At 56.1% G+C, this 24,059-nt stretch overlaps 3 protein-coding genes and 1 long non-coding RNA gene across 12 annotated transcripts in view; 1 reads left to right on the plus strand and 3 right to left on the minus strand.

Moving 5' to 3' along the window:
* Window positions 1-950: 950 nt before the first annotated feature.
* On the minus strand, window positions 951-4,100 carry RBM15B (RNA binding motif protein 15B). The gene has a single exon (XM_070359230.1). It carries the CDS (start codon window positions 3,973-3,975, stop codon window positions 1,291-1,293), a length of 2,685 nt encoding a protein of 894 aa, XP_070215331.1. The 5' UTR covers window positions 3,976-4,100; the 3' UTR covers window positions 951-1,290.
* A 2,061-nt stretch (window positions 4,101-6,161) lies between these two features.
* On the minus strand, window positions 6,162-10,052 carry MANF (mesencephalic astrocyte derived neurotrophic factor). Its single transcript, XM_005911582.2, has 4 exons — window positions 9,896-10,052; window positions 9,014-9,141; window positions 8,102-8,243; window positions 6,162-6,595 (listed from the first exon to the last, which is right to left on the minus strand). The coding sequence occupies exons 1-4, from the start codon at window positions 9,978-9,980 to the stop codon at window positions 6,411-6,413; spliced, it is 540 nt and encodes a 179-aa protein (XP_005911644.2). The 5' UTR covers window positions 9,981-10,052; the 3' UTR covers window positions 6,162-6,410.
* Window positions 10,053-10,095: 43 nt separating this feature from the next.
* On the plus strand, window positions 10,096-12,050 carry LOC138984647 (uncharacterized). The gene is made up of 3 exons (XR_011461887.1): window positions 10,096-10,454; window positions 10,547-10,753; window positions 11,688-12,050. It is a non-coding gene; the product is annotated as an uncharacterized lncRNA (long non-coding RNA).
* Window positions 12,051-12,954: 904 nt separating this feature from the next.
* DOCK3 (dedicator of cytokinesis 3) overlaps window positions 12,955-24,059 on the minus strand; it is a 304,753-nt gene continuing 293,648 nt past the window's right edge. For 6 of the 9 annotated variants that reach the window (XM_070359225.1, XM_070359222.1, XM_070359223.1 and 3 more), the window contains 5 exons: window positions 20,678-20,796; window positions 19,426-19,513; window positions 15,362-15,484; window positions 14,763-14,845; window positions 12,955-14,001 (listed from right to left, as the gene is read on the minus strand). In XM_070359225.1, the coding sequence (XP_070215326.1) occupies window positions 13,492-14,001; window positions 14,763-14,845; window positions 15,362-15,484; window positions 19,426-19,513; window positions 20,678-20,796 (923 nt within the window). In that variant the 3' untranslated portion in view covers window positions 12,955-13,491. Of the gene's footprint in view, window positions 14,002-14,762; window positions 14,846-15,361; window positions 15,485-16,422; window positions 17,783-19,425; window positions 19,514-20,677; window positions 20,797-24,059 lie in introns of those variants that run through there. The other 3 variants (XM_070359224.1, XM_070359221.1, XM_070359227.1) reach the window with 2 other exon arrangements.

Genomic DNA, 24,059 nt, shown 5'->3' on the forward strand with positions numbered 1-24,059 from the left:
GTCAGAGAACTCAGGGCTGTTTGCAAGCCATCTTTCCCTCCCAGCCTGCATGGCTTTTGCCCGACACCTCAGCAACTGTGACATTTCCCCAGAGAGGGACCCCATTTCCCAGTGGTCCCCACCTCAGCAGTATCAGGGCAGGAGGCCCTAGGCACCTGCGCCCACCCTGCCCCTGAGGAAGTTATGTCAGTTTACAAGAGCATCTTCCTAACCCACTGTCTTCCATCAAAAACTCTTCAGGCCAGGGATCCCGTGTCCCTCACTCTGCTCCAGTGGCCAGACAGAGGCCCACACCAGCCCTGAACGATCATAAGAAAAGCCAGAATTCACAAGCACTGGGAAAAGTTCAAGGATTAACCAAGGAAAGTGGCCTCCCACCCTCCACTCCAACGTCTGACCACCAGTGCCCCTCGGAGTCCGAAGGAGCACTGTCTCCACCTGGGTATCCCCGGGCTGCTGCATTAAGGGGAGAAGGGAGGCTAACAAGAGGAGGAAGCTGGGCACATCCAGGCACCAAGACCCCAATACTGCACTGCTCCTCCCATGACTACCACACCACAACTAAGGTCTACCTGCTTTCAGAAACGCCTGCCAACCAGGTGCTTTGTTCAACCCCAAAGACACGCACACTGTTCATGGCAGGAACACAAAAACTGCCACAGCGGCTAGCTAGACTTAGGCTTAACCCCTTCCTGTGCAATGGGCTCTGTGGAGGCTGGCATGGCAGGGTCTGAAATGAAACCCACTTGCTCTCAGACCAAATTAGAAACCCCTGTGAATGGAGCCCCGCCTCAGCCCCAAGAGCTGGGGGCTGACAGGCACCAGTGCAGCAGGGCTGGGAGACACGCCGGCAATGGAAAGATGCCGGAAGGCATCTGTGTGCAGGCAGCGGGGGACAGTCTTCCATCCTTTGAGAAAATCATGTGATTAAACCAGGACTCTGAACAGGATTAAAAATCCATCCTCTGACAAAGGCTTTACTGACAATTTTCCATACAGTTAGTCAAAAAATAAAAAAATACAGAACACAGCAGACAGTATTTCATACACTAGAAGCCGACATGACAGGAGTCCCTTCTCATCACGGTAAAAAAAAAAAAAAAAACCCAAACCTAAGAACTTAGTTTTTGGTGGGGAGATAGGACTTTGGTCCCCTACCAAATCAAATGGAGTAACCCAGCAGAGAATTCAAACCAAGGGTGTAGTATGGGCTGGGGGGGCAGGGCAGCAGTGGTCAGATTTTAAAATAACTGCTTTAGTGACAAACAGGCTGGAAAAGCCAGGCTCGGGCTAGGCTGTGTCTCTCACTATAACTATCACCATGTGCTCCTCCTCTAGCTTGCCCAATGTCCTCAGCGCTGACTGGAGGTACTGCTGTGAGAAGTCACAGGGCGGGAAGGCGTAGAGCATGCCTGTGCTGTCTCTGCCCTTGGATCCACCCACTGGCAGGCTGATCACCCCTGCAGCCTGCTTCTGTTTCAAGTAGGAGACCAGGTTCCTGAGAAGCCGCCTCTGTAGGCCAGGCTCCACCGTAGGCATCCCCTCAGAGCCAGGCCCACTGGGGGTCGCCTGGGTGGCCAGGAGCACTGCGTAGCCATTGGGGCTCCCCTGCTTGATGCGTCGTGTGACCTCATCGAGCTTGGGTTGGTCCAGGCGAAGGCGCTGGGCAATCTTCAGCTGGGTCAGCTTACTCCCGGAAGTATGGTCTTTGAGGAGACTGCTGATCACCCCCTGGTCCCCCTCTAGGATGTGCATAGATGTCGGGAAGCAGCTGTTTTTCAACACCAGAAGCCCGTTCCAACCCAGCTGCAGCGTCTGGGCATACTCTGAAAGATTCTTGAGCTTTTTGGTCTCGTGTTTTGGCTCTTCCAGAGGCTTGGGCTCGGCCTCAGTGGTCCGATGATTGCGCTCGCTCTCTCGGGTCTTCTTCCCGTGGGAAGAGTCGGGAGCCTCGTGGTGGTGGTGGTGGCTCCGCTCCTCCGCCCCGTGTCGGCTGTTGCTGAGGGAGTTGCTGCCGGACTCCTTGGTCCCTTCACTGGAATGGTTTTCCTTGCGGCTACGCTCCGGGGTGCGGTCGGAGCCTCGGTCCGCAGGCTGCCCACCACCCTTGGTCCTGCTCCGCTCCTCATAAGGGGAGTGGGTGGCCCTTCCGCGATCACTGGAGAGGCTCCGGCGCTTCCGCCTGTCCTCCCAGGCCTTGGGCAGGCCCCGGTCCCCATCTCCTCCCCAGCGCTCACCACTCCGGCTGCGCACTGAGCGGCTGTAGCCCTCGAGGCTGTTTCGGCGGTCAGAGCTTTTACTGGGGCTGGTCCAGTCCCCTTCCAAAAAGGTCCGCTCTCGATCTGAGTACAGGAGGTGTGGAGGGGTCCTGTCCCGCACCCGCAGGTCGGCATCCAGGTTCCGGTGCCGGGTATACCCGTCGGGGAGTAGCTCATAATGCACAGGGAGGGGAGAGGGCTGGTACTGCTGGGGATACCGAGTCTCCTCTGCTTTGGCAAAATCCACGCGCAGCCTGCGGTCAGGACCCCCCAAGGGAAAGCCCCTCATTTTAGCACAGGCGGCCTGGGCTGCGTCCAAGCTCTCGTACTGGATGTAGGCAAAGCTATCTCCCTTGACATGATCAATGGTCCGAATGCTCCCAAAACGGTCAAACTCCCGGGCCAGAGCCGCCAGTGAGGTGTTAGGTCCCAAGCCACCCACCCAGAGGCGCGTAGTGGGGTTGGCCTTGCCGTACCCTATCTTAATGGGATTGCGGCCTATCACCCGACCCGACATGCCCACCTTGGCCCGGTGGGCCATGTCTAGGTTCTGGAACTTGAGGAAGGCATACGCACCGCCCTGCCCACGGGCGGGTCTCTTGATGACCACCTCCTCAATGATGCCGTACTTCTCGAAAGCCCGTCGCAGCTCCACCTCTGACACGCTGTGGTCCAAATTCCCAATGAAGAGGTTGCGCGTGGCCCGCTGGTCGTCCTCCGGCATCAGGTCCTCCTCGCACACGGCCGGGTAGCCGTAGGGTCGCCCGCGGTCGTCGTATAGCCCGTAGTAGTCCAAGGCCCGCTCCCGGGACAGGCCTACGGCGGCGGCGGCCGCGGCCGCATCTAGAGCAAAGGCTGCGGCAGCGTGGCGGGCGCGGGGCTCCCGCAGCGGAGGGGCGGCAACCGGGGACAGTGAACGCTGCTTGTACTGGTAGCCGCCGTGCAGCGGGAGGTAGCCGAGCGGGTCGGCGGGCGCGGGCGGGCCCGGGGGCGGAGTGGAGGCGGCGGCGCTGCTGCTGCTGCTTCGCCTGCTGCTCCCGCCGCCGCCGCCCCCGCCTCGCAGGTACACGGGCTCCACCTTGAGCGGACGGTCGTAGAGCAGTAGCTGGCGGGCCAGGGCGTGCTGGCGGGCCTCACGCGCGTCCTGCGGGTGCCGGAAGTTCACGTAGGCCACGCGGCCCAGCTCAGGCGTGTGCGACAGGCGCAGGCTGATCTCGCCGAAGCGCTTGAACTGGTGGAAGAGCCGATCTTCGAGGTGCTCGGCAGGCAGCGCGGGGCTCAGGCTGCTGATGAGCAGCGTCTTGTACTCGGGTGCTGCCGCTGAGGAGCCGGGACCCGTGGGCTCGGCCCCGGGCGGCGGCGGAGGTGGCGGTAGTGGAGATGCGCGGGGCGACGCGCCCGAAGCGCCTGGGTCCCCTGAGGCCTTGCCGCCGCGTCCCCCGCCGCCGGCGCCCGAGCCTGAGGAGCGGCCGCTGCTCGCACGGTGATTCGCGTCCCCGGCGCCTCGGCCGTCGCGATGCCCACCGCCGCTGCCCCCGCTACCGCGAGGTTTGTCGCGGGCCCGCGTTGGAACGGGGTGCTTGGCGCCGCCCGAGGCCTTGTGCGCCGCCCGCCGCCCGCCCGCCTCCGCCTCCCGTTCGCGCTCCCGCGGCCGTTTGGCCGACGATGACGAGCCGCGCCCGCTCGGGCTGGAGTCTCGCTCGCTCTGCCTCTTCATGGCGCCGGCGCGGCTGGCGGGCGGGCGGCCCGCAGGCCCCTCACAGCGGCGGCGGCGGCGGCCGAGGAGGCAGCGCCCCCGGCGCCGCCATCTTGGACAAAAGGACTCGGCGCGGCGACGGGGCGGGGCGGGAGCTGCGCTGAGGGCCTGGACGCCGCGTTATCAGGCTGCGCCGGCCCACCACGTGACCCCATGAAGGGCGGGGCGAAGGCAGCGCCGGGCGTGCGTCATCGGGCTGCGCCGCCCGGTATCACGTGACCCTGTGGCTAGCGGGCGAACCCGCCCGCACTGTGAGCTCTGGCGCCACCGTGCGGATGGCGTGGCCGAGGCTGGGGCTCCACAGAAATTGGAGCTCTGGAGAGGGACAGAGGCCTCGCAGGTGCGGGTATGCCAGGCCTTGAACTTTATGGGATATTCCAACCCCAGGACTAGGTTTGGGTGACCACCCCCAAGCCCTGCCTTGGCATCTACTGACTGGGTCCGGCATTAACAACCCAAACCCACACCCCGTATCTCCAGTATCCCCTGCGTTCATGTTCACTTGTGGCAGCCGCCCGAAAGGCCTTGAGAATCATGGCTATGCACTCAGAAGACGGTGAGACCTGTTGGGTCCCTGGCTGGGCACAGAAATCCAAAACCTATGGTTTCTAGGGTGGGAACAGGCTCCTTAGAGCAACGGGGCCCACCCTCCGCTTGGGCATTCGAGTACACTGAGGGCTGTAAGGGAAGGGTCACAGAGCCAAGGGCGAAGAGAAGGCCGAACTCAGTGGCTACCCAGTTTGCCATGCTTACCTCTCCTTGGCCAGTGCTCTCGCATCCACCTCCAAGGTGGTGACATGAAGGGGAAATCCTGTTCAGGTGCCAAGCCCCCTCAGGGCAACTTTCATTTTCCATGGAGAGTTAACCGGAGGCTTCACAGGACCTGACCCAACTTAAGCCACAGAAACCGTGGCATGGGGAAGAGCGCATGCGCATCTTCTGCCCTCCCACGACCAGAAGCCTTTGCGAGGAGCGCCTGCAGCAGCTAACGCAGGTGCACTAGATTAACGTCTTACAAGAAACACCTGTTAACGTTCCAGGTCTCCTAGGCGGCTTCCAGGAGTTAAGCCTTTTAAAGATAACCTTGGGGATCACCCTCTGGTAGCAGTTGGGCTGTCTTCCCTGTTTGGTGTAGCTTGGAGGACACAGAGGCCACCAGAACACAGCTGCTAGGTTGAAACAGCTCCATCTACTAAGATTTCTGGTTCTAGCCATGCAGTTTCTCAACACCTTTCAGGGGCTCAGAAAACTTTGCTTGTCTGATCATAACAGCCCATCTAATTCCTCCAAGTAGGGAGCACCTGGCCTAAGAAGTGCATTCTTAAACTTTCTCAGACATGAAAATTGTGGGCCTGCTGCTCACAGCCATTAGTGGACACGACAGCCAGCTGAGGGCCCTTTACCTTGGCAACCTGAATTTAGGAACCGCACAAATGACGTGACCCGAGGTCAGAGCATGCACGCACTGTTTCTTAGCCCTCCCCTTGTGGTGGTCTCTGAGGGCATGAGGAACAGTCCACTGAGTCACAGTTCATGCTGGTCATTGGGTTTCCCACGCACCAACCCCCAAAAGAGCAAGTAAAAACCAGACTCCAGGGACACCCTTTCAGGACTTCAACTGTTAAGCTTATCTTGGGTAAACAAAGGCAAAAGACAGCCTCTCTCTGGCTCTTTGTACAAACCAACTCCTGCCAGTTTTGCAAAATCCCGACTAGGTACCAGAGGCTTAGGGTTGACACTGGACCACAAACTGAGTTGAGCAAGTAGATGGCCAGATCTGGACAGTGACTGATGGAGGTAGCCAGGCCACGAGTACTTCAGAAATGTGACAGCACTGAACTACTCAGCTACTGAAGTCATCATTGCAGAAAACTGCGTTAAACCTCAGTCTTGCTTGCAACCCAGTCCCCTCTCTAGATAGTCCCTATGGGCTGCGGGTTATCAAGACCCACCTCCTCCCTGAGAACCTCTCCACTCTTGCACAGCGCAACAGGCCCCTTGTCCTGTCCTGGCATCCCAGCATTGACTGGTGGTTGAGGGACAAATGTGAATATACCTGAAAACTGTTTGTAAACCGGAAAGCATAAACCGGTGAAATCGTCATCATGGGTAAAACCCTATTTCAGTATTCACTTTAATTCTTCAAGGACAGCTAGAAATTTTCTTCCTTTAATAAAAAAATCCCAGACATACTTTGAAGTCCTAGAGTAAATGGGCAACAGAACAAAGTGAATCTCCCCCAAGGGGACGCTGTACACCCAGCATCATCAAGAAAGCTCCAGGCTTCACACCTGACTTTGTCAGGAGCCTGCCTAAAAAATAAATTACAAAAAGGCTGTTTGGGGTAGACACAAATGAAGTGTTTTCTCCCTCAGGAGCAGCAGGGATCGAGCCGACTACAAATCAGTCCGTGAACTAGCTGCCTTGGGAGCATATTTAGGCATCAGTTCATTAATCTTCCGGATGTAGTCAGACTTTTCCGCACAGCCTTTGCACGTCTCCCCCCAGTCGTCCAGGATCTTCTTTAGCTCTTTAACTCGGAGCTTCTTCAGGTCCACTGTGCTCAGGTCGATCTGTTTGTCTGGAGGAAAGAGCAGGGAGAATAACCAGCTGGGTGGGAGCAACTGTGGACCCCAGCAGTCCTTGCACAGCCAAGCTGTCACTTAAAACCAGCAGACCTACTGACTGCAGGGAGAGACACATGCAGCTGTGTCAGTGCCCAGTGCCCCAGGAGGGGAACTGGCCCAGCCCCTTCACCAGGAAGGCAGGTCTTACGCTGGCAGTGTGAGTAACCCCAGTTACTCACTGGCAGTCTGTGACACCCCAGACATGCAGTGTCAGCAGGGACAGATGGAGGCCATGTGGTCCTTACAGAAGGAACCTTCTAGGAGGAATATGGCGCCCACTCCAAGTGCCTCTTACTAAACGTCACGGTAGAGCCCACGTCACGGTAGAGCCCACAGCACTGGAGAATGAGAGTTCTAGGGTGACAGAGCAGACAGATCCCCTAGCCTCAGTTTCCCAACACAGACCCTGGTCGGGCTCTTGAATTAGGAGCCTACTCTCCATGACCACCTGTGATCACAGAGAGACCTTCTGCCAGAAGAACTGAACTAGGATCACTCTCAGAAGACCAGTTATCCTTGACACAATGGGGTAAAATGCAGCCCTTGGACACTCAATTCATGGTAAAACATGCTGGTGCTGTTTCAGTTTTATGGAAGAGAACAACTCTTCCTGGCCCCAATTCTTTCTGAAGACCTGAACTCTTTTTCCCACTGGAAACTTCTTTGGCAAAAGAGGTGCTGTGTGCCCACAACCTTAGGCTTTCCTGTTGGGACACAGCTGTTCTTTTCAAAATAGTAAAAGTCACTCAGCCTTCAGAGTGTGCAGTCAGGACAAGCTTATTAAAGCCAAGTCAGACGACATGGCTTCTCTGCTCAAATCCCAACATTCTCATCTTCCCTCAGACTAAAACCAAGTCTTCACCAACATGCAAGGCCCTCTATGACCTGCCCACACACCTGTCATGGCACTGGCTGCCTTTACATCTGCCTGTGTCCTCTGCCTGAAATTCTCTTCCCTGAGCTGTGCCAGTGGCTAATCCCCCACCTCCTTTTCAAAGTCTGTTGAAATGTCACCTCCTGGGCTTCCCTGATAGCTCAGTTGGTAAAGAAGCCACCTGAAATGCAGGAGACCCCAGTTCGACTCCTGGGTCAGGAAGATCTGCTGGAGCAATGTGGGAGACCTGGGTTTGATCCCTGGGTTGGGAAGAGCCCCTGGAGAAGGGAAAGGCTACCCACTCCAGTATTGTGGCCTGGAGAATTCTAGGGATTGTACAGTCCATGGGGTGGCAAAGCGTCAGACACGACTGAGTGACTTGCACTCTCACTGAGGCCTATTCTGACCTCCATGCACCAGGATGCAGGGTTGAGTCTGTGCCCCTGCCATTTACCACCACTAACCTTGTTACGTCACTCACTCATGAAGACTCTAGTTTATCACCTGCCTTCCCCAGCTAGAAAGTACACTTCATTAATGCCTGAGCACAGAGAGTTCAGCGTTGGTTAAATAATGCCACACTCACCATACTTTAGTTCACAGATCTGACTGTCTTTCTTCTTGAGCTTCTCACAGATCTTCTCCACAGGGATGTGGTGGGACAGGGGCTTGGACACCTCGTTGATGATCTTGGTGGCTGCATCCTCTGTGGCCCCAATGTAGTAGCACTGTGGCAAGAAAGGAGAATGGCCTTCAGGAGGTGCCCCTTAAGAGCTATCTCCTCCAAGGCACACTGACATCTCAAAACATCTTCTGTCTCTGCCAGGACCTCATTTTCCCACACTCCGCCTGTACTGGCAGTCAGATTCAGCATAAACCCCAGGCTCTTAGTACACACTTGGTCCCAGAGCTGACAGCCACCAGATGAATTTAAAAGTCACCAAGGTTCAAACCTTTAAACAGAAAGACAGACAAACCAGAGACTGCCAGGGAAGCTGAGGCTACCAAAACTATTGTTTCATCAGAATTCAGCCCTAGCCTCCCCTGTGCCCATTCCGTCATCATCGGTCCTCACTCATGCCAAGATTGCTCTGGCCACTCACATTGGCTGTTCCCTCCGCTGTGATGTTCTTTCCCCCTCCATAATGATGACCCTGTCTCAGAAAAATTCTTGACTACTAAGTTAGCACCCACCCTCTCTACCATACCCTCCTGGTCCATTTTCTGCACAACTTGCATCCCACCGCATTATTTGCCTGTCACTGCTCTCCCCTGATATTTCCGGTGTCCAGCACACAGTAGGTGCTTAATCAACACTAAGAGGATAACATCCCAACGGCCGAATACAGAAAACACTTCAGACCCACATTAGTTCACTGACAGAACAGCTGGTCTCCTCAATAGACAAGTGGGAGGGGTCTTGTATTTCCAGGCCTGGGAAGTGGATACTCAAAACGCTGGCCAGGGCCAGCCTGGGGAGGGCCAAACAGCTACTTACCAACCGATTCTCTTTGCCTCTTGCTTCACGGCAGAACTTTATAAGTTCTTTTTCAATAGAGGCTGGAGAGAATGTGACATCTCTGTCTTTGAGGTCCTGGTAAAATCTTCCCAGATAAGAAATACAAACTGAAAAAGAGAAAGAAGGAAGATGCTCCAGTCATCACCAAATTGCAGGCCAATTCAGTAGGCGGGAACTCCAGCAGCAATTTTAATAAGAGACACGGAGAAAGGGGAGTTTTTCTACCACTGGATTTTCTCGGGTGCCCACAGGTAGACAGAACCGTGCTCCGGGTTGCTGGGTCCCCGAGTACACCCAGGGGATGCGGGGAACGAGCATCACCTAATGACCCACAAACGGCTCTTCCCTGCTCTTTCCATAAAGTTTAAACCGAGATTGAACACGTGTCCTTGAGATAGGCTCACTGTGACCTCATAAATGGACAATCTAGAGGCCGAAGAGAAAAAAACGATGCAAATGCTACTCATTTCCAAATGCAACACCGAACCCCAACGTGAATCTTTGCAACCCTATCACACCAGGCGCGGTGCCCACGGGCGGCCCTCAGGACACCCCACCTGAGCCAGAACCGCTCCCAGGAGCTTCTGCCCAGTGATGGTAAAGGACCAAAACTCCGGCGTTATCTCAGTTTCAGGCCAAATTGTCTGTACGATCTAGTCCTAACTTTCTCGTCAGACCAATGTTTTTTAGGCCCAGAAAATGTTTTCTAGACCCGGCGTTGGTCCCTCCTCTAGCAGACCCCACTGGGGCCGGCCGCCCTCGCCCGCATTAGCCCCGGCCTCTCAGCCTTTCGTTGGTTTGGTTGAGTTCAGCGGCGCCGCCAGGCCGGCCACAGCGCTCGGACCCCCAACTCCGCCTTACCTTCGCAGTCACCCTGTCGCAGCGCCCGGCTGGCCGGCAGCACGCTCAGAGCCAGCGCCACGGCCAGCCCGTGGGTGGCCCACATCCTCCACAACCCGCCGCCGCTGCCGCCTTCGCCGGACTGAACCGCGCCCGCCGTGCGGCGCAGCCCCCAGGTCCTGGCCGCGCGCCGTGGCCCCCTATTGGCTGGCGCCCCCCACGCTCTCCCACACACCGTTCCCCCATTGGTCCACGCGCCTCGGAGCCCAGAAGAGCGGCTCCACGCTACCCTTCCTCATTGGCTGATGGCATCGCCCGCCCTCCGCCCTAGAGAGTTGTCGACCGCTGATTGAACCGGGGCTGCTCGCAGGAAGAGGCCGCAGAGGCGGCGGAAGCGGCTCAGTCGCCATTTTTGGTAGGGGCAGGGGCTGAGGCCGAAGCGGAGCACCATCAGACTGGAGTGGAATTCGGCCGCTGCCCCGCGCCTGCTCAGTTGCTCTGTGTACCCTCTGTTCTGGGCCCCAAGTCCTCCCGAAGAACCCCACGGACTTCTCTGCTCTGGTCCCGACTCGTGGCGTAGGTCAGGGGCTCTGTGGTCAGCCGCAACCCAACAGGCAGGGAGGGCGGCCGGCCGCAGGCAAGGCTCCGAAGGTTTCTTTCCTTTTTCTTAAGGGACCACGTGGGCTGGGGAACCGCTGAAGAGAGTCCGGATTGCCCCGACAGGTCGACAGGAGGACCCAGTCGGGGCGGACAGATGTCGGGTAGGAGCAGGGCCCGTAAGAGGGCCCAGAGCTCAGAGGGGCGCCCGGGCCAGGACTGGTTGCCTGGCTTCGAGTTCGGAAGCATCCCGCCTTACTGGGGAGATTGGCGGCTTCGGAGGTTTGCCCCCCACGCCAGGAAGACCCCTTCTTCCCCCTTTTACTCACAAGCCTCGGGAGCCTGGCCGAGGTGGCTGGTTCTCTCTATTGCTTTCCAGCTGAGCGCTCTGCGCCCTCGGCTGCCCTCCTTTCCGGTGCAAGTCTTGGCTCTCTGTGCTTGAAGGCCGGACGTGGGAAAAGTTGGCACTGTGCTCAGGACGGAAAAGATTTTTATGGGGCTAAAAGGGCTTGGAGCCCAGCGACAAGGGTTGGAGGGGGGCACTTTGCGGCTGCTCCCATTCAGTGAATTCAGTGGGTCAGTATCAGGTATTCATCTTTAATTCACATAACAGCAGTCAAGGGAGTGGGGAAAGCGGGGAAGTCAAGTGGCAGATATTTACATCTAAAATTCACATTACTTGCTGGATTGAGAACATGCTACCACAATATATACAGTAAAATACTTTTTTGGGACACTAGTACAAATTTTTTTTTTTTTTTTCTTTTAACTTTGCTTTCTGATACAGGTAAGACCATTAAGTCACTTCTTATTTTAAACATAAATACACAAAAGAAATGGTTAGAAGTTTTCTTATTTTAAATAAGCACAGAATGCCAGAGGTTAAAAACACATTTATAGGGCTGAATACCAATTGGACAGCACACTCTATACATTTTTTGCTCAAATTCCTGTACAAATACACAGCATTCAAATAGGTATTTACAAATAAGCTTGAAAGAATGAAAATCAATATTTCACAATCTTTTCAGAGAATTCTCATCTCTGGCCTCCCACTTCCCTTCAGACTGGCTGATTCTCCAAGGAAAGGAATTTGGAATATGTCCTTTTCATTGAATTTGGGAAAATGGAGAGGGAAAACACAAACCTGGCTCACCCTGTAGAAGGCAAGACCAAACAAACCCACACCCCCCTCTCTACCCTCTCATGCCACCAGGTGGAGAAGGAAGATGTTCTTACATGAGGACTGCCTTGTCCAGGGATTGAGGTTCAGGAGTGCCCTAAAAGCTAAAGACGAACTATCTAAGAAATCCAAAGCTAGTCCCCGACTGTTACACTTGGGAACACCAGATGGTTCAGGCCTGCCTAGACTGACCCACTCTGCTTGGAGTCACCCTTCAAGTATCAGAAAGGACCTACACTGGTGATAAAACATGCCCAGACACCCTGAAGGTAATGCGCCCCCCATCTTAGCTCATAAGTTACTTGCTGGCATTCCTGTTAAACAAGTTGCCCTTTGTTTACAAGTGAAAGACACCCTAACCAGGGAAGTCAGATGGGCCAGTGGAAGAGGAACTAACGGAGAACGTACCTGCTCAACGAGGAGAAGGCAGCCTTGTGACTGTCAAGTTGTGAACTCAAGCAAGTAAATGTTTGTAGACTTTTTAAAAGTAACTTAGAAGCACCCTGGTAAAATACTATTGCCACTCCCCCCTATTCCCCAACTAATAAACCGAGAGGAAAATCAGTACCCTGACCTGAAAGTTTCCTATAAGGACACCACTGCCTTCTGCCCAACAGACTGGGGAGGCTGGAGAAACTGCCCTCCTGCTCACCCTGAACCCTGAGTGGTGGTCCCATGGGCCTGGAGCTGGGATCATGCACTTGGCTACTGGGAGGGGATAATTCAACCTGCGTGGCTTTCTGCTTCTAGGAGAAGTCCCTCTCCCCTCCAACTGCGCTTTTAACCCAGGAGCTTGCTGAACCTGATTTCAAGTCCTCAGGCCTTTGGAGCCTGGCTGGGCAGCCACCCCGCTGCTCAGAGGTAGTGCTGAAAATCCCTGATTCAGGAGCTGGAGGACAGGCATGCTGGCCACTTCTGAAAGCTCAGAGGATTTCCGGCCCTGCCACACCCCAGCCTCACTCCTCTATCGGCTTGTGTCTCAACACGTGGCTGCCCAGGCCCTGGGGAGGAAGGTGGTGAAGGCAGTCCCTCTGGCTCCAACCCTCACTCAAGCTCCAGAGGCTAGGAGATGACCACTGCAGATCCATGCACCAGGGGGCTCCTGCAGGGCATGGGGTATGTTAAGAGTGGAGGGGAGCGAAGGGTCAGAAATAAAAATGATGGAGGGGAAATCCAAGGTAGAGGAGGAGGCGGGGCTGGCCCACAGAAGCCTGGCAGTACACCCGGGGCATGCAGTTAGGCTGTCACATGCCTGTGCCGGCAGGTTGGCCTCGCCAGCCCCTCAGGGGCACACTCCTGGATGGAAGAGCAGGCATTTGTGCAAAATGGCTGGTAGCCCCCTTGTCCACCTGTGACATAGTCCACGTGGTCCTTGCAATCCCTGAATACAACCATGAGCTCTTCTGTCTACACAGCAAAGGAAGAGGTCCCTAGTGCAATTTCCATTCTGTGCATTGCTGCCCTGGAGGGAGGGCCTGGGCTCCTGCCCCAGGGGCCCCATGAAGCTGCAAAGCGGTTCTGTGGTGCAGTATCTCCATCTAGCTCCATGTGGTCTGAAACTGCAGGAGGAAGACAGCATCTACTGCACAAAGGAAAGAGGAAAACCCATAGAAATGGAAATGTAGAAAATGAAATAAAAAGAGAAGCCACAACCCTTCATGCTGCTGTGGCCTCTGCACATGGCAACACACGAGTTCACGGCAGTAGAATGTAGACTCGGGCGGTTCTCTCCTGAGTGCCAGGCCTCGGGCTCCCTGCGGGGGGACTTGCTTTTCTGACCCGGAGTGGTTGGGCAAGCCGCTCACTGACGGTGGTGTCCCAGCTGCCTCCCTGCCCCTCACTGTTCCCCTCGGCTGTGCTCCCAGGCCATGCGTGCCTGCTCTTCCTTGGTGCTCCCGGGAGGCAGCGAGGCCTTGCGATGCAGGCCCCGAGGCCTCTCAGCCTCCTCTCGCAGCAGCACACCCTCGTCGTGCTCCAGGGCCGGCAGGCGGGGGTGGTAGGGCTTGGGTGGCAGCGCAGGCGGGTCCATGGGGTCCTGAGGGATGACACATCCCGGGGCCGAGTGGCTTCGGCACGGCTGGGCCTTGATGGAGTCCAGGACGGCGGACTCGGAGAGGCTGTAGTGGACGGGGAGGTAAGGTGGCTCAAGATCTTCGTCAGCGTTCCAGGCCTGGCTCGGCATGGAGTCCATGGTGTCGGTTCGAGCAGGGACCTCCGAGGAGTGCCCAAAGTTACTCTCACTTAGGGAGGACACGCCGCTGCTGGCACTGCCGGATAGTGTAGAGTTGCTGCCATCCAGGCCTGACTGGGGGCTGGTTGGGGAGGCCGGAATAGGGTGCAGAGGCGACTGAAAGAAAAGGGAGAAGTGTGAAAATCCTTCTTTCCAGACAGGCTGACATGCCTGCCCCGGGACGAGAAGACCAAGAGTCTCCTATATTAATGAACTTTAAAATACTCATCACCAGAGTATTTCTTGTTTCGCCATCAGCAAGCCCCTGCCTTCTCCCTGGCCCCAGCAAGCCTATGCAGCCCCAGAATCACCTGCATTTCTATGGCCCCAAATGGCCCTGCCTTTGTGCCCCGTGAAGCCAGGTCCCAGGCTTCTGGCTGTGGGTCTAGGGGCAAAGATAGAAGGGCTGGGTCGGCAGGCCCGTGGGGAGGGCAGAAAAACCCCAGAGGGCCATGGACCAGACGAGTGCCTTCTGCTGCCAAAATCTGTGACAGTCTTTTCCAATTTGCAGAAAATGAGTTTTGCATAAAGGTTTGGTATCTGATGCTTCTCATTTTGAGTGGACTCCAGTTTAAAGTGCTCTATGACCTCCCACAGTTAACATTTCCTCACGTTGTGAACTGTGGTGTGTTAATACCTACCCCTGGCTTCTCACTGCTCTTGGCTCACACACTGGGTGCCGTGTGTTGCTGTCTGAGGACCCTCTGACCTCTCCACCCCCATCACGTCTGTTACAGGACACGTGGGTCACCTGTACCCCAAGTATGTCTCTGGAAACCCCCAGCTTCTGTCAGGCTGGGCTGTCGGGAGCAACAGGGGAGGCAGACCTCAGGGGTCTCTCCCCGCACAGCCTAGGGGCTGTCGCCTCAGAACATTACCTTGCGCAAGGTCCGGGCGGGGAGGGCTGGGGGGGTGTCACCCAAGGGGTGGTGGAAGGCGTCGAAGTGTAGGGAGTAATGACCTGCAGAGGACACAGAAGCAGAGCTTCAGTTGGGCCCTTCTTGGACTGCATCACAGCAGAGCTGGCGGGGCCAACTGCACGGACGGGAGTCTCCCGCGACCCCTCGGCACTGGAAGCCATGGGAAAACTCTCTCTTCACTGACATTCTTCAAAACACAGGCTGCTTGAGTAAAGACACCCATGCCACACAGGAGATCGAGAAGTCCGAGTGCATCAGAGCCCACAGAATGACAGTCCACAGACAGCAGCGGCCCTCTGCCTGCTGCGGGGCGACGAGTGTGGGAAGTCTCGCGCTTGGCACAGTCATTTCCGACGTCTTCAGCCTCCGCAGTCAGAAAGGCCTTACTGAGTGTACCTGCTGCACTTGGAAACCTCACTGACCCCAAGGCTGCGGTGGGGGGGTTCTTTCTTCGGCTGAGTCGGCTCGTCTTCTCAGCCCAGAGGGCTCTTGCCCTCACCCCTGAGCAGGATCTGAGACTGGGGACTACCTGGGGGACCCGCTGGAGGTCTTCTTACCATGCAGCAGGCTTCGGGGAGGCACTGGGGGGGCCAGGATGCACCCCGTGTGGGCAGACAGGAAGGGCTGGGCCTCTCGGGCTCCGCTATCCAGGCTCCAGCTGCTGGGGGCTGCTGGCACCGCTGAAGGGCGAAAACAGATGGCATGAAGGGAGGTTACTTCTTGAGCAGCCTCTGGGTGGGGGGGAAGTCCTCTACTACTGCTGGGCCTTCTCCAGGTGTGAACTCGGTACAGCACACACGGGCATGGCATGCCAGCTCCTGAGACAGAAAACACTGGCCCAGCAAGGCACGGTGGTGGCCCACGGGGAGAGTGGCTGCGGCAGACGCCACTGAAGAGGATGGCTACAGAGTCAGCTGCTGGCTGAAAAGCACTTGGGAGGAGGCAAGACGAGAGGAAGTACAGCAAGGAGGCAGCCTCCCGGGCTTGCTAGGAGGAAAAAAAGAGAACAGGAGAGTGGGGCAGGCTGGTAAGACTGACAGAAGAGGGAGAGGGAGATGCAGGCGAGTGAGCGCATGCGAGAACAGGTGTGCCGCGCACCCTATAGCTTCTGACCAAAGTCAAGAGTCAGGGCTCTCCCAGGGCCTGACCCCATGGGGAAGCAGGGAGCAGGATGGGTGGGCAGCAGCAGATGCCTGTGTCCACAGCTGGTACGTGGCCTGGGCCCTCAAAGAGCCTGTGGTAAGCTACAAGCTCTGCCCACCCCTGCTGCTTCTGAGCCCACTGGCTGGGCCTGGGATGCTCGGGAGTTTTCTAGGCAGGACTGGAGTTCATACAGTGCTGTAGGAAAGAGTATGAAGCCAGGGTCAGGCCGGGTCCAGCAGGGACCTCTGCTTCCATAGAGGATGGAGGGTGGTGGAGCCCCTGGGTACTTTGAAGCATAGAGGCCCAGTTCCTGTAACTCACATGCCGTGGACAGAGTGGGCCCTGGACAAAGAGTAACACAGGCTGTCCATCTGTGGATGGGAAGGAGTCCAGGGCTGGAACAGTGGCCCTTCAGCGACAGCTGAGGAGAAGGACTGTAGGAGGGGAAGGGTGGGGGGGAATGGCTGGACCCCGGGGTCTGAGGAGCAGCAGCGGATACGTGAATGCCATTGGTCAACTGCTAGAGAACCACCGCCACTGATGAGAACTATGCCCTTTCTCTGACAGAGCTCTCGGTATCAAGAGACAAGCGGCTGACCCACTGGCTTTGTTTTGAGGCAGTCACAGCTAAACGGGGCATTGAGGAGGCTGGGGACTGGGCTTTTCCTACTCCAGGGCCTGAGTGGGGAATGCAATGCCAGGGCCTAAAGGGCACCTGAGAGGCTCTGGGAAGGAAGGAGCCTGGCCTTTGAGGAGGATGTGGCCAGCAGGGGCTGGGCCCCACATGGTTGAAGAATGAGGTGGTGGGAGGCGTCCACCCTGGTCCTCCTTGCTGGTGAAGAACGTCAGGCTGGAACTCGGCTGCCTCACAGCCTCATGTCTCAGGAGCGTGGCTCAGTCTCACGGACTGGCTGACAGTGGTGGGGGCAGAGGGGAGAGGTGGCAGTGACTGGGTGGACAGGCATTCATTCTAACTCTGGTGAGTGCCAGATGGATTCCACCGGAAGGCCTTCCTCAGAGAGCGTGAACCACCCTGAGACCAGGACAGGCCTACTCTCAAACAGGCTCTCCCCAAGATGCGGCAGGAGCTTCCTGGTCCTCAGCACTAAGGTGCCCTCTCCTGAAAAGGAAAAGTTCCATCTCCACAAAAAGCCATCACACCTCGAGGAGTAAGAAGCTTGGAGGCAGGTCTAGGCAGCTTCCCCAAAGGGGCTCTGACAGCCTGAATTCTCATGTGCACATCCTGGCCCTAGAAGACATCAGGACTGCACAAATTCACCTACAAGAGCCCAAAGGAAACAGCAGGCAGGAACGCTGGAGGGAAAGAAAGCTGGCAAGGCTGCAGTGGTTTACAAAAGGCACCTGCGAGAGCCACTCCACATCAATCAGAAATCATCCAGCTTGCCCTCGGCCTCCTGTTGACCAGTGAGGCCAGTGAACCTCTGCCATATAGCACCAGGGCTTCCTGGGTGGCTCAGTGGTAAAGAACCTTCCTGCCAATGTAGGAGATACAAGAGATGCATGGTTCCATCCCTGGGTCGGGAAGATCCCCTGGAGAAGGAAATGCAACCCACTCCAGTATTCTTGCCTGAAAAATGCCATGGACAGAGGAGCCTGGCGGGCTACAGTCCACGGGGTTACAGACGTGAGAATACGCATGAACACACACCAGTGCATAGGGGCTAGTGGAGAACCTCAGATGCAGCAGCTATCCTAGAAGAGCGCTGATGCCGCCTGTGTCCTGGCCTTTTCTCTCTCTGCTGTGGACCACCAGTCTGAAGTACCCTGTGCACAGCAGCCTCGAGAGTTAACTGGCCTGGTCTGGGAGTCACTGCCTGGGAAAGAGAGATCCTTAAAATGAGAAGTGGAGCCCTCATGGGACTCAAGATCCTGACGATGAGAGAATGGTGACAAGTGTGCACAGCTCCTGCTCTGGAGGAGCCAGCAGAGATCTGGGGAGTTATGGCTCTGGCTCTGGGTCCCCCAAGACAAATGTCTAGCTCACTGCCTACTAAGCTCTGGCCTTGTGGCTCAAATGGGCTTGCTTTGGGCTCAGCCTTCGCTCTGAGACAACCCTCTTTCCTCCCCACACATGGCGGGTGGGCGTATCCAGCTTCTTGCTGCAGCTTGGTCTGAAGCCTGAAGCTCTTCTGGGTCTGGTGGGTGTCAGGTCCTGGTCTGGCCGCCAGCACCTACTTGAGCTCTGAGCCCGTCTGGGTTCTCAGCTAGATCTGTGATTGCTCCACAACTCAGGCAAAGAGAAGCTGCTGTGGTTCCCGGCCCTCAAGGCCACAAGAGCACTTGGTTTGGGGGCACAAGTGCAGGGGTCCAGGAAAGCCACGTGTTTTGGGGATGTGCAACTCTGAGGCTAGGAAGGTGTCTTCAGCCAGAATCTTATCTCCACGCCCGCTGTGGTCGAGCACCAGGTGCTGAAGCCTCCCAGGCACTGAGGTCGTGGAGCCCGGGTGTGGTCTCAAATATGACGGGGAGGCGCGTCCTCCATGCTGAGCAAAGGAGGAGCAGTGACAGTGGGGACAGCAGACAGCAGACGGCACGTGGTGAGGAGGTGTGATGACATGACAACAGCTTTGGAGGGACACGTCCTGATGGGCCAGCAGGTCGCAATGCTAGGGACCAAGAGTGCCCTAAACTTACTAGGTAGAGGAGAGGGGAACCTGCAGGGAGAGGGGCTGATAGGCTCGGCCTGGTTGTGTGTGGCAGGTGGGCTGGGCATAGGCCCCACACGGGCACTGTCCTGTGTTAAAAGGAACTCAGTTCTCCATGTCTGGGACTTTGGGCTGGGGTTATACGAGCCCAAGTCTGGTTCTTCCATCAGCTGGCTGGAGCAGAACGTAGAGTACAACTCCACTCTCGGTAACCAGCCTCTGTTCTAAGTATTGCCTGGTTTCGTGGTATAGCTGATGGACTTGCAGAGTGGAAAAGGGATGCTCAGCTGTTGCAGGCCTGGGTGGCTACAGGAGGACTAAAGTCCCGCAGGGTGCCTGGGACTGTCTCTGGGAAATTCACTTTGCCATGACCTGTTCCTTCTCATTATGCTTGTGGACGTGCTTGGCCACAGGCCTGTTCTGAACAACAAGGAGAGGTCCCTGTGGGCCTGAGTGGAGAGGGACCAAAGCCACAGGGCCTGCTGAATTCTGGGGCTGGTGGGGAGGAGCCCTGGGGTGTGGGTGCCCACTGAGTTTCCATGAAGGTGAGCTCAGAGCAGGTGGCAGCTGGGGCGTCTCAGAGGGTGGGCCCTGGGGAGCCGGAGATACAAACAAACAAGATCTAGACCTCAGCATCAAGCCAAACATGGGTTAAATAATGAACACAGAACTGGTCAGGACTCTGGATGGACAGAGTGGCCTGGGTGTTAAAGTATGGCTTAGCCTTGGCCAGCTGGTGCTCAGGGACAAGAGTGAGACGCTCAGGATGGGGACAGACAGGAGAGGAGGCCACCTGGGAAGAGGAATCGTACCTTTTTCAGCCACAGACAGATTGGGATCACTGCAGGGTTTGCAGGCTCCAACCACTTGCTGGAACAGGGCCCGCTGGAAGTTTGGCAGCTGAGGGAAGGAGAAAACTATCAAAAGGTGACAACAATCAGTTACATCTTGGGGGCATCATGGGCCCCAGGAGCCAGGGCATTCTAGGACCAGACCAGGAAAATCAAAGCAGTGGGACAGCTCATGCTTGAGATGTGCTGAGAATGTCAGGCTGGTTGGAAAACTGTCCATGCTGTCTGGCTCCAAGTCCTGCCCTGTGCAACTGTGCAATGTCTGGGGCTCCCCCACCGCCCCGGGGCCTGGCTGGGCTCCAGGCTGTCCTGTACACGGCCAACAAGGAGGACACAAGCACCTGAGGGCATCTAACTGCATCCTTCTGTCCTGCCAGAAGACCCACGGGCAGGAAGGATACAGGGACCCCTCGCACCCGAGCCCTGGCAGGTTTGGCCTCCTGGAGACGCTCCATGCACACAGGCCCGTGTGAGGGGAAGGGCAGCACTCAGGCCTGAGGTCACAGACATGACCCGCTGTTCCATGTAGCTGCCAGGCAGACCTATTCCTTCCACCTGGCAGGGCTGCCCAGGCACAGGGAGCTGAGAAGGTCCTGGCACTCTGGGACTGGGTAACAGTCACTGGAGGTGACTCTCATGGCCCCTGAGAGAAGGGCAGGGCAGACTGGACGGAGGAAGGAGCTAGTCGCTGCAGCTTCTTTTTCAAGGCCCCATACGGGACATCTGCAGAGCTCTGCAAATGGTGTAGGGAGGGTCCCGGCGGGAAGAGAGGGGCTTCGGGCAGACGGATGGACAGACGGATGGATGGATGGATGGAAGAGGCAGAGCTTGCCCGTGGGGACGTCCTTCATGCACACATGGAGGAAGGCTAGTCTCTAGACCCATGTCCGCCACTGCCTTCTCTGGACAGAAAAGAACCAGTTTTCTCTGCCATGTTGTTTTTAGATGAGGAATTCAGGACGCTGGCCAGAAGGACAGACAGCCACACAGACAGTGGTGGGTCCAACCCCACCGCCATTCTGCCCATAGCTGTACTCCGTCTGGACTGAGATACAGATGCTGGTCCCCACATTCACTGCCGCTCCCATCCAGGAGGATCTTCACGGCAGCATGAGGGAGGCACGGACAATGCAGAAAGCCTAGCAAGTGCAACGAGGGGAGCTCAGGCCAGCAGAGTCCCAGCAAAGGGCAGTCAATAGGCTGGCTCCGTTACCTGTCCATTCTCCAGGATGGCTGCTGGATACATGGCGCTGCTTGGGCGGTCCCGGTGCGTGGGCAGCAGCAGCATCATTTCCCGGGCGTGGCGGTACTTATCTGGCAGAGAGGGAGAGCCTGTAACCAAGTGAGAACAATCACGCACAGATGACACGCCACGGATGGAGGGCCCAGAGGGCATGCATCCCAGGGAGCCAGTGACCCAGGGTCGGTATCCCCTTGCAGCTGGGGTGAGGATGAGCTCGACAAGCACAGAAGGAATGACGTGGAGCCTGGTGGTTGGGTGGTGGTAAGGGGGCTGCACTGGGCATCCCAGCCGAGGCAGGCACATTGCAGACTAGGGTCATGTGGACTCGCTGGCGTGGCCCCCTGTCCCTGCTTGGGGGCAGATAGTGAGGAGAGCTGGGGGTTGGAGCTGGGGCCCCGGGAGCCCTGAGTCTCCGGCACTCAGGGGAAATGGGGGTGGCTTGGGTGCTGGGCTCTCTTGGGGCCCAGGTGTGGGCCCAGGCGAGCTTGCAATGGAGCCATCACACAGAAACAGACACACTCAGGTAACAGAAAAGCACAGTTCTTACTGGACACGGTTTCCACACACTTACCTTCTCCAGACACCACTGGCCCTGTCTCAGCTGGCCCCTACCACCTTTCCCCAGATTCCAGGCCTCCTGTGCCTGGCCTCTGCCTTCTGGCCATCTTACTGCAGACTCAGCCCAAGCGGCTCAGGGCCAGGGGCACTGCACACAGGGGGCTCTCTAGGGTTCCTCACTCTGAGACTTGCCCTTCAGTGAACTCAGGAGTCATGGAGCTACTCTGGGACTTGTGGGGCCTTAACCAGGCTCCTGAGTTGACTTGGTTCATGCTCTTCGCTTATGAGACCCCGTCAGGACTGAGGGGCTGTTATGGAAGCCAGATGTGGTGTGGCTTAGTCCTCATCGATGCAGGCCATGGTTACACGCCCAGTAACCTGTCAACTGGTGGTCCTCAAAGGGACCTTCCAGAGAAGTGGTGAGAAAAAAAGTTGCAGGCTTCCCTTGGGAATATATAATTTAGAAGGCCCTCCAAATTTGCATCACTCATTGTACCAGAGAGCGGCATGTCCATGTCAAACTAGTGGGGTCTTCCAGATCCCTCATGGGAAGGTCACCTGGACCTCAGGGCTGTCGACTTGTCCACTGGCAGCCTCTGGCTGGTTCAAGTGGGTGAACTCCCTCTGTGTAGTGTTCTCTTAGTGAAGCTCATCCGAGAGGTGAACCTGCAGCTCTGCAGGCTCTGTGTGGGCCTTCCTAGGGGTGCCCTCTAGGCACTGTCAGGGCACAACTAAAAAGGTGACCAGGAGTTCTTGAGAAATGCCTTTTAAATACTCATTTTAGACCCAAAGATGGGGCTTAAGTATGTTGAAGAAGTCAGCATACCAAAAACCAATAATGCAGCTATTATTAACGTAAACTTCCTCCGTAACTGGTCTCAGTGATACTGTTTGTAGAGCCTCAGAACTGGCTTTAAGGCCTGGTTTTAAAAACTATCCTTCATTGATAAGGGAATGAGTAAACTATGCTTTATTTAAAAAACAAACAAATAAACTAGGCCTGAATTTCTACTATTTGGTGATTTTTCTCCCCTATCAATATTTTCTTTCAGAACTTGTGCTCTGAGGCAATCTCAAAAAGATGGCTGTGTAAGGAAAAAAAGAAAAGCGTTCCTAATCCCACTGATTTTCACAGTACCTTCCCAGCAAGAAACTCTGAAGGCTCCCTGGGTCTCGTTGGCCACAGCCCTGGACAGGGCTGCCCGCACATAGCATGCAGAGAGAGGCAGCCCTTTACACCAACTCATGTCACATACCCATCCTGTACCAGGCACGTGGCTGGAACATGGTGTGCTGCCTTGCTCAGCTTGGCCGTGGTCCCTGACCTGACAGCTCACGGTCTGGCTCACCAGGCCAACCCTGGGTCTGAGCACTCAACATCCTGTTACGTGCTGCAGGGTGAGGCTGGAGGGCAGCACCTGGCCCCAGGGGCTGACAGGTGCTCTGTGCAAACACTAGATTTTCCAACTCTAGCTTCCTTCTCACTGCTGTTTTCCCTAGGCAGCCAAAACCACAGTAGGTGAGAGTGGCGGCTACTTTTTATGAAAACATTTAAATACCGCAAGGGCTTCTGCATCACAGGACTTCCAGACTATCTCAGTTGTAGTCTGGTGAACCCCAGGGAGGCTGAGTCCCCAGCATGACTGAGTATATTCAAAGAAAAGAAAGAAAGTTTAGTCACTCAGTCACGTCCAACTCTTTGCAACCCCATGGCCTATCATGATGGCCACACTCCAGAATATCATATAATGAAAGGCTGATTCAAAAGGAAACTAAATGGTTAACTAGGTGGTGGTTGGTGGTTTAGTCACCAAGTCGTGTCTGACTCTTGTGACCCCATGGACTGTAACCCACCAGGCCCCTCCATCCATGGGATTTTCCAGGCAAGAGTACTGGAGTGGGTTGCCATTTCCTTCTTCAGAGGATCTTCCTGATCCAGGGATAAAACTCTGGTCTCCCACATTGTAGGCAGACACTTTACTGTCTGAGCCACCAGGAAAGTCCTGAATATATTCAAGGTTCAATCAAAATCTCCTAGCCTCGCTCAGCCTTTTGACCACCAGGGGGCGCTGCCGACTTACAAGACTGTGCCTTGCAGGCCATTCACCTTGAAGGTTTCCAAGCAACAAGAACCACTGCAGAACATCAACAGGCGCAGCAAGGAAGCTATTGGTGTCATGACCACTCCTGGGAGTGGGGAAAGTGACTCCAATGGAAAGGACTCTCTGGAACACTTTCTCCATCCATGAAAGCGCTCCCCTCATCTGTAACATCAGACACAAACCCGAGCGTGGGCCATCCCATCTCCTCTCTGTCCCCACTGCACCTACTACTGCATCCACCACATTTTGGGCCTCCCAGGGCCAATGCAGGAGACACGGGTTCAATCCCTGGTCGGGAACATACCCTGGAGGAGGAAATGGCAACCCACTCCGGTATTCTTGCCTGGGTAATCGCATGGACAAAGGAGCCAGGCGGGTTACAGTCCATGGGACTGAACAATAACAAATTCAGTCTTCCTCTATGACGCTGGGTCTGGTCTTTATCTTCTCTTGCATGTAGGCCTGACACTTGCTGGACCCATGGTTTTCTCCGGATGGGCCTGCACATAGATGGAATGGATGCTGTAGCCTGGAAGTGGCTGCCTGCTCTTTCTTAATAACCTCTGCTCTTATCACAGTACCCTGCTTTGGGCCCAGTCCTAGTTAACCTTGAAGAAGAAAATGGCAACCCACTCCAGTATTTTTGCCTGGAGAATGCCATGGACAGAGGAGCCTGGCGGGCTACAGTCCAT

This window comes from Bos mutus, chromosome 22, assembly GCF_027580195.1.
Source record: "Bos mutus isolate GX-2022 chromosome 22, NWIPB_WYAK_1.1, whole genome shotgun sequence".
NCBI lineage: Eukaryota > Metazoa > Chordata > Mammalia > Artiodactyla > Bovidae > Bos > Bos mutus.